Source organism: Condylura cristata, unplaced genomic scaffold (assembly GCF_000260355.1).
Source record: "Condylura cristata isolate star-nosed mole 26May11 unplaced genomic scaffold, ConCri1.0 scaffold00027, whole genome shotgun sequence".
Taxonomy (NCBI): domain Eukaryota; kingdom Metazoa; phylum Chordata; class Mammalia; order Eulipotyphla; family Talpidae; genus Condylura; species Condylura cristata.
Window position 1 is genome coordinate 29,215,091 of NW_004567128.1, and position 9,766 is coordinate 29,224,856.

Here is a 9,766-nt window from a genome sequence, read left to right on the forward strand (position 1 = left end):
GTATGCCTTTATGGTCATGTTTATTGTATTAGTGCAGTAGGATACCTAGCTCTTTGGAGGCACTTAACTGTAGCTTACCAGTGATTGTATTTGATTTCATTCCTCTCTCTCTCCTTGTGATTGTATTTGATACATCTGATATGAACACATTTCTGTTTTTTAAAGATTTATTTATTCATGCATACAGAACTGGGTTACAGGCCAGAGGTGCAGGGGCAGTGAGACGATCTACCAAAGACAGAGCGGGGAGCAGAACAGGCCAACTGATGAAGTACACTGCTGGGGGGAGCAGCAGGCAGATTAGGAGAGGTCCATGGGCTATGTGGATCACCTCCAGGGCTGGGGATTGAACTCATCCTGAAGCAGCTTTAGCCTCTTAGTTCTGTGCTTTAACCCGCTGCGCCACTAGGGAGGGCCCCCAACACATTTCTATTTTGATAGTTTTATTACCTTCACAGGGAAATCATGTCATAAATGACCTAATGTGAAGGGAATGTGGTTAGACATATCAATATTAAGTTCCAGTCCACCTTTTTCTTATAAACCTTCATAATCTGCTTATAAGTTTCTCTCATATGCTTTTAAACATTAAATTCAACCTACATTTTCCCATATGCTTAGGGCTAATAGGCAAAGATGAATAATGCAGCTAGTGAGGGAGACTGATATATATGCGCATAACTCATTCAGTGTGGTGATATTAGAAGAGCTTTTGTATATAAGTATTAAATCATATGAGAAAGCCTAACATGGATTTCAAGGGGGACATTTTCAGGAGAGTGTGGAGGCCTAAGCCACAGGAACTACTTACTGATTCACTATTCATTGACTTTTACCAGCTAACTGCTTTCCTGGAGTTGGGGCCCATTCCCTATCTTTCATAGCAACAAGTTGATGCGGAAGTGAGGACTCTGGGAGCTGTGTTATACTTATTCAGACATTGTTTATTCTACAGGTGTAAGCTGGAACCCTCACCAGCATCAATCACTACCACCACTACCACCACTATGATATCAGACAAGGAGAAACCACTCATTGCAGTGAAGTCTGTCATCTCTGAAGCTCCTATGACTGAGGGGTCATCTTTTCCCAAAAAGCCATTAGTTCCCAGAGAAGAATTCACTACTGAGGAGACAGCCTGCATGAACGAGTTATTATCTTTAAAGAAGTGCAAAAATCCAGGGGAAGTACCCATCTCAGAGAAGCCACTATCCTTGCTGAAAGAGACTGACCATGGTGATGCATCTGATGTAGATTTGGGGAAGCATAAAACTGAGGAAGCAGCCGTGACCAAGAGCGCATATCAGGGGAAGCAGTCCTGCCAGGGTGAGGAGTCAGTCGTACAGGACATCAGCATTCAAGAGGATCCTGTCTTTATGGAGCCAGTGACCTTTAGGAAGAAACCTAAAACTGAGAAATCAAGCCCCAACAAGATGAATCGTGCCACTCAGGAGAAGATGACCTCTGTGAAGAATTCATTAGAATTGCAGAAGGCCACCTATAAAGAGAAGTCACTCATTAAGGAACCACTGTCCTTTAAGAGAAAGCCTACCACTGAGAAGTCTCTTTCCCAAGAACCACCAATAGTGGAAGAAATGCACACCAATCAAGGGAAGGCACCCCTCTTGAAGAAATCAGGGGCATTGCAGAAGAGTGCTGACACCAAAGAGGAAGCTCCTCTGGTCTCTGCTTCCTTTGAAGAGAAAAATTCCACCAATGAGTCAGGCTTGACCAAGAAACAGTTATCTTTAAAGAAGAAAAAGTGTGCCACTCAAATGATGATGCCTACGTGCCAAGAGCTGCCACATAATATTGACAAAGAAAAGGATTCCTTCTTTATGGAGCCAGCGTCATTTAGGAAGACACCTTCAATTAAGGAGGCTGTCCTTGCCAAGACATCAGTATCTTTAAAGAAAGAAATCACTCAGGGGAAGATGTTCCACTTAGAAAAGACTGCCTCTGAAGAGAAGTCACTTTGTGAGAAGCTGTTGACCTTTAAGAAAAAGCCTACAACTGAAGAGGAGAATCTGTCCGTGTTGAAGGAGAAGCAGCCCACTCTGCAGGAGGTACCCCCCTTAAAAAAGCCTTTGGTCTTGCAGGAGAGCACCACTAAAGAAAAGTCATATATTAAGGATCCATTGACCTTGGAGAAGCCTCCCACCAAGGAGTGTATCCATCTTCAGGGGTCATTTTCATTGCCAGTAAAATTTACCAGTGAAGATGGGTCCCTTTTCTGGAAGGGTTTGGGCTTGCAAAAGATTGATACTAAAGATGACTCTTTGAAGAAGCTATTGGCTTTGCAGGAGAAAAGTACCACTGAAGAGGAATCCCTTTGCAAGAAACTATTGGTTTTAAAGGATGAGCTCTCTGCTGAGGAGGCAACAAACCGGGAGAAACAATTATCTTTTAAGAAGAAGTCTACTTTCCAGGAGGAGAAGAAGAAAGAGGTCTTACAAGAGATCATTGCCAGTGGATGGGGGCCCCGTAGTAAGTACCCCTTGACCTTACAGGAGAAGCCAAGCACTGAGGAGGGTGCCCTTCCCAAGGAGTCCTTGGCCTTGAAGGTGATGCCTAGCATCAAACAGAAGACTAATCTGGGGGAAACCTTGGGTTTGCAGAAGGAGGTCAGCAGTGAGAAGACTTTCAAAGAGCCCTGGACTTCGCAGGAGACAGCCACAGATGAAGAGGAGGTTATCCTGAAGGAGTCATTGGCCTTGCAGGAGAAGCCCAGCAGTGAAAAGAAAGCCATTTTCAAGGTGCAAGATACCTCTCTGAATGGTACCTTGACCCAACAAGTTGAGAACAGCCCACATGTCCCTAGCATTAACCTCCTACCTGGAACCAGCAAATACAACACCACCACCATGCTCAGTGTAGACAAGCTCAGCACCACCACCGTGTCCATTGTAGGCAAGCCCAGCACTGCCAGCAAGTCCAGCGGCTGTGAATCCAGTTCCAATAAATCTTCCTCATCTCAGGGCGAGAGATCACAGGTATTCTGCTATTTCTTCTTAAGTTTGATTAAGTGTTCTTTGTTATATTGGTGGTAGTTAGCACAAAACTTATGTGATTTTCTAAGAAATTCAGTCTTCTATGATGAACTATAGTAAATCAAATTGGCTTTATAGAGTCTCTTAACTAATTTCTGATTGCCATAAAGACACAACCAAACAATTAGAAAGTATTTATTTCAAGAATACTCACAAGGGTCTGGAATGCTGGGTATATGTATTTGAATTCTGTAATACTGATTAGGTAATTTCTCTCAGGGAATTGCCTTAGTATTTGCAATCTGTCTTACAATGGACTTCAGAAAAAGATGGGTAAAATTCACAGAGGCGCCATCCAAAGAATTTTCTCTTTAAATTGTAAATTGGAAGAATGAAGAGATGTGACTGGAAAACAGGAGAAATTTTCTTGTAAGCAAAACAACCTGGGTAAAGGAATAGAAGGGAGGGGGAAAGGCTATCAAGAACCAAACCAAAGCATTGGGAATAGCAAGGCATCTAAGAACAGGGGCTATACACTGAAATAGTGTAAGAGTGTCTTTCTTGGAGTCTTAAGGCCTACCTGTAAATGGTGCCTGGTTGCTAGGGCAGAGAAGAAGCTATAAAGGAGGACTAAGTATTTCTTGGTCACTTGGCAGTATGAGGATTACAGGGCCAAGGAGGCCCCTAATGGCCCAGAATATCATGCCATACCTTTGCTTTATGAATGTCCAGGCTTTGAGGAATCTTAGCAGAAGATGAGCAAGGGAAGAAATAAGTCACATGTCTTTTTGTTGATTTTCAAGCAGATGACTCCATTGGAGGATATTGACATGGAGGACCACAATAATCCACTTTTCAGCTCAGTATATGCTAATGATATCTTTGGTTACATGAGGAAGAGAGAGGTGTGTATGGTGTTGGTGATGGGGGGTAGGGGGGGTGATGTCTAGTTCTTATTTCTTCACTTTGTCCTTCAAAAGAAAAACAAAAGGGGAGGTAATAAGAACTCCAGGGCCACATTTTTTCCAAGTATACCTTGGAGGTATACTATACTAAATTTGCTATACTAAAAGTATAGCAGTTTCACTTTGCATTGTTTATAAAGCAGAAACATTGCCCCACCCCAGACCTTCCAAATGAAAAAAGATTCCTAGCATGCATGCTAACATTTGAGAAGCCCCACTCTGTGTTGCACAGTATTGTGCTTTAGACTAAATTGCAAAGAAAGGACAGAACCTCTTTGGTATTTATATATAAGCCTTAGGTATTTCCATGCCTGCATTCCACATCCCCCTGGATTCCTCAGTATCCACCCTGATACACTAATCACATGTACAGCTGTTTCCCAAGGATGTCTGGAACTTGTCTGAAAATGAGACTTTGATCTGCCCTTATTTGATACCAGCCGAAAATAGTAAGTTAGAACTATGAAGAACTTAATTATATTAAATTACATTTTTTTCTGTTATCAGTTGTAAATCTTTCTTCCTAAATTACACTGTTTTTTTTTAATAACAGTTTATTTTTACATCATTTTGTGCATTTTCCATCTCAGTTGTAACCCCCTTGGGCTTCCCATCACCAAATCACCCATGTGCCATCACCATAGTCCAGTGCATTTCCCTCCCCCCACTGTTTTTGATCCCATTCCCCACTCCACCCCCATAAAATGTCTCTGGTATATAGCTGTTCATTATGATTACTTTCTCACCTGGTCATTTATACTCCAGTGAGTGAAACCATCCGGTATTTTTCCTTTTCTTTCCTGGCTTATTTCACCAAGCATGTCTTTTCCAGCTATATCCATGTTGCCGCAAAAGGCATGTGTTTATTTTTTGGGTTGCTGAGTAATATTCCATTGTGTATATGTGCCCCATCTTTTTAATCCTGTTATCTTCTTTTGGGCATTTGGGCTGTTTCCATGTCTTTCCAATTGTAAATAAAGCAGCAATAAACATGGTGCAGGTATCTTTTTGAATCAAAATTACACTGATATTTTAAAGATTTATTTATTTAGACATATAGAACTGGGGTACAGGCCAGAGGTACAGGGTTGGTGAGAAACAGAGTATGGGAGCAGAACAGGCAGATCAACAAAGTACACTGCTGAGGGGAGAGCAGCGGACAGTAAGGAGAGGTCTGCTGTGCCATGTGGGTTGCTTCCGGGCTGGGCTGGGGATAGAACTCACACTGAAGCAGCTGAGGGGTTTGGGTGCTGGGGGCAGCTAGCTTGCAGTGCTGCATCCTAGCCCATTGCACCACCAGGGAGGGCCTACACTTTTTGAGCTACAAGAGTTTACTTTAACATTTCTTTCTTAATCTCTGACAGGAGAAGTTCATACTTAGAAAATACATGACCAGGCAGACTGACATCAACAGTGACATGAGAGCCATTCTTGTGGACTGGTTGGTAGAGGTGCAGGTAAGGCTGACAGGTGCTTCCCTAAGGAGCTGCTGTTCTCTTTATTGGTTATTCATTCAGCATTGCCAAGTGCAAACTTGGTAAATATCTATCAAGCCTACAGAGCTGAATAAACCATAGTTCCTCCCCTCAACTAGCTTATGACCTAGGGGGCAATTTCAGACATGCAGATGATAAATACAAAGTAGAATATACTAAGTATTGTAAGAATGTTATAAGTAAGACACTGTGAACCTAGTGGAAGGAGAAGTTATTTCTAGAAAAGGAAGTGATACTATTGTAGCTCAAGCATTCTTAACATTTTGTAATAGTTTATTTGGTGATTTGGATAAGGACAAGTGGCAAAGTCTTTCAAGCTTTGAGTGGGGTTGGTAATAGAAAGATAGTGTGGCACCACATATGGCCGGTAGCTGTTCATCCATGGTTGGTTACTGAGGGGATATTGCTGGGAATACTTGTCACTTTACACTAAGAAAGATAGCCCAGAATAGTAGCTGGCACATAGTAAGGTATCAGTAAACATTTGCTATGGAATGGATGGAATTGAATAGATTGTTATAAGCTTTGCAAGAAAATATAAGGCATGCTCTATGTCTCCCAAAGTCTTATAGTGTAATTGGGAACAACAGGCAATATAGCTATTATCCTTTATAATATTATTCTTTAAGTACCAGAAAAGAGACTTATTTTAGATTGACAGATGAGAGAAATGTGTAATGGGTATGTCTGGACATCAGCAAAGCATGAAAGTGTCTCATGGAAATGATGAAGGATAGTAAAAATTAGGTAAGAGTAGAGTTTTAGTAGGTATTATTATGTATTTGTTTTTTGACCCATAAAAATGTTTTTCATTTGCAATTTTATATAAAGAACAGGCAGCTCAGAAATAAATATCAGAAGCCTCCTGAGGGGTGGTGTGGTGACATCCTGAAAGGAAAAATCACTTTTATTTGGGGGTTTAAGCTAACAGAGATCAATGGAAATTAAATATCATGATTGGAAAAAATGCAATGTACAATAACAAGAGGTCAGAAAATTTGCTAAACTTTGGCTTCTTGTTACAATGAATAGCAAGATTTTCATTGCACCATTGTTTTCCTCACATACATTAAATCTGGAAGCAATATGCCCTTTTCAAACTGTCACTTAGTGTTTTTTTCCCCCAACTCTCAAAACAAATATTTTTTTCTAATATCAAGTAGTTATTAGTGGAAGTCACAAGATACACATATTCATCAATGTCATACAGACTATAACTGAGATACCTGGAAAAATACCACCAACATTTATAGGAAAAGGTATTGGTTTTTAAAATGTGCAACATGAGTTACATAAACACACTGTTCATGTCCTTCTGAAAGCAAAATGGGGGGAAAAACCTTATTACTAAGTCTCCCAAACACCACATAAAAAAATGTTGCACAAGTGGTCATGAGTCCAGTATATATAGCAGAGAATTAAAACAACAGTTAAGCAACTCAGCTATCATTAAAATGAGTTGAAAGAGTGGGACTGTCGGTGTCTGGGTGATGGGTCCATGTGGTGACAGCACCCGAAGGTGGGGATCCTACATTTGTAAAAAACAAACAGTAGTGTAAACCAGGGTTACCGCAGTGTACAAAGACAACCAAACTTCTTTAATATGCAAATGATATTTTAGAAATGTCATCAGAACAAACAGAAATTTAATTACAAATTGGTATGGATTACATTCTATAATGAGTATTTTGTTTAGTTACCGGAAGAGAATCTGTCAGCAAATATCCTAGAAAAGCTGTGGATAATCATGCTTTTTGTTATTCCTGCAAGGAAATTTGCCAGGTTTGATGATAACTACATATTTGCAGTGGTTCTAGGAGTTCTACCTGTCAGGTAACTCAGTGATTAATAGGGACATTCATGTGAAATGGAGACCAAAAGTAGATACTGTGTCAGTACATACTGTGTTTTTATTTTTTTTATCACTAGATAAATGTAAATCATATCCAAAAAGGTACACCTATTTTATGTTCATGAAAAACCGTGGACTGCAAACTGTGTGTGCTTACTGTAACATTTTACCTAGGAAAGCCCAGAGTGGGATTTCTCACAAATATGCAATGTCGTGATACAAAACAAATTTGTTCAAAGTGTAAGGAGCCTAAAATAGCAGTTAATGAACTTATGAACTGAAATATGTCACTAACTGACGAAATATACAAGAGGTAGAGTTTCTTAGTGTTTAAAACAGAAAAATAACCATCATAGGCTTTCCCATGACTTCTTGTGTGACAGTTTGACTGCTTTATTCTGGTTCACACGTTCCCACAGTCCAGGTGTCTGAGTGATCTTTTCAATAAGTTCCAAGAAAGGCATACTGTACATCATACAGGTTTTTGTACTTGCCTCTATAAATAAAACTGGAAAGCTTTTGTGCAAATTCCAGGCCTCCACTTCTATCAACTTTACAGTTTTCCTTGTCAACTTGGTTTCCAACTAACATGTTTACTCTGTCATTTCTCATGCAAGTATACTTTGAATTCATATATCTGGTATAACAGATATTTCTTCTTGAAACATCATTAGTATCACATCCTGGGCATCTCTCTAGTAACTGGGAGTTAATATTCTGAACTTCTCTTGGCCAGCAGTATTCCATATTGCACGTTTAGCCTGATTTCCAGCCACTGAAATTGTTTTTGCCTTAAAGACAACACCTATTGTTGCTGAAAGTTCTGGATTGAAGTACCATCTCTGAACCTAAAGAGCAGCTGGACTTGCTTACATCACTCTTGTGGATGATGAGGATCTTCAGGGTGGTCAGTGCATCCTTGTCATTCTTGACCCTGCCCGATTGGGCCCAGGCGGCCTCTCTGGTCAAGTTCAACCCTTAACCCTGGGGAGCTACCTGCACCTGTGCATCCCATTTCAGCTGTCACCTTTTTACACTGGCTGTTTAGGTTGCAGGAGCCCAGGATACCCTGGTTCTGCCTTGAGGAAGCTCTGCATTTGTGCAAACCCAGAGACCTAGCCATTTTTCCGAAAGAGCTCTTCCTCCCATGCACAAACATAGATGGGAAGACTCATGTCTGGTGGATCTTAAATAAGTAAAATTGATCCCAAAGATTTCTAATCATTACCAAACTAGAAAGAGATTTCTAGTGGACTGCCAAGGGACTTTGTTGCAAACAATATTCTCATTGGCGTTATAGGTAAGAAGAAGAAAAGTCTCATCAGATTCCCTATCCATTGGGAATAGGGATAGGAAATAGATGGGTAACAGACTCAGTATTTCCACTAGCTAGAATGACTCTTGTTATTTTTATTGCATAAAAATGACAAGTTAGAAATTCAAGTTACCTGTGATCCCATAAGCCACAACTGCTGTTAACATTCGTGTGTATATTATTAAAATAAAGATGCTATTTCTCCCCCCCAAAAAAAATTGTTTTAGCTATTCTAGTTCCTTTGCCTTTCTCAGTACATTTTACAGTCAGTTTATCTATATGTAATTCTGTAGAAGTTTGTTGTTCAGTTTTCAAATATTTAGAGATTTTAACCTGTAGCAGTAGTGGCAACTGATCCCCACTGAAGTTCCCCGACACCAGCCACAGGTCATCCTTGTAAAGGCCTTTCCAAGGGCAGCAGCGTCAGGACTGTTAAATTAACTCTTTCTGCACAATGTGTAACTCAATTCCAGTCAAACTCCCAGAAATATTTTTACAGATCCTGTCTATCTGCCATCTTCTTCCTTGTCCTTACTTTGGGTTTAATTTGGTCTTCTTTTTCTAGTGTCTTAAGGTGGAAGCTTAGACTGTGGATATCAGATCTTTTTTCTTTTCTAGTAGAAGCACTTAATTTTATAAATGTCTCCCTCAGCACTCCTTTAGCAACAAGTCACAAAATTTGGGAGACTTCATCTTTGTTCCTTTAATTCTTTAGAAGTTTCTTGTTTAATTTTCAAATGTTTAGTAGTTATATTATTTTTCTGTTACCAGTATCTGGTCTAATTCCATTGTGGTCAAAGAAGACCACAATTATTTTAATTTATTAAGTGTCTTATTACCCAGATGTGAGTGTTCCATGTGTACTTGAGAAGAATGCATGTTTTCTGCTGCTGTCAGGGTGGGTGTGTTCTATAAATGTCAGTTGACTCAGTTGATATTCATTCATGATTCATGCTGATTCTGTATATTCTGTTTTTGAGAAAGGAACACGAACGTTTTCAGGTATAAATGAATTTGTCTTTCTTTTTTCCATTTTGTGATTTTTTTTTTTTTGCCTTTGTGTATTTTGAAATCTTGTTAGGAACATATTAATCTAGAAATGTTGTGTCCTCTATATTTTTTTTTTGGTAGCTTTAATCTTTTTTTTT

At 39.8% G+C, this 9,766-nt stretch overlaps 1 protein-coding gene and 1 pseudogene across 1 annotated transcript in view; one reads left to right on the forward strand and one right to left on the reverse strand.

The window, feature by feature from the left end:
* CCNB3 (cyclin B3) overlaps positions 1-9,766 on the forward strand; it is a 44,937-nt gene that overhangs the window by 12,641 nt on the left and 22,530 nt on the right. Inside the window, exons 5-7 of the mRNA XM_012730276.1 lie at positions 956-2,993; positions 3,797-3,895; positions 5,320-5,412. Coding sequence (XP_012585730.1) covers positions 956-2,993; positions 3,797-3,895; positions 5,320-5,412 — 2,230 coding nt within the window. The remainder of the gene's footprint in view (positions 1-955; positions 2,994-3,796; positions 3,896-5,319; positions 5,413-9,766) is intronic.
* LOC105854132 lies at positions 7,654-8,400 on the reverse strand (annotated as a pseudogene).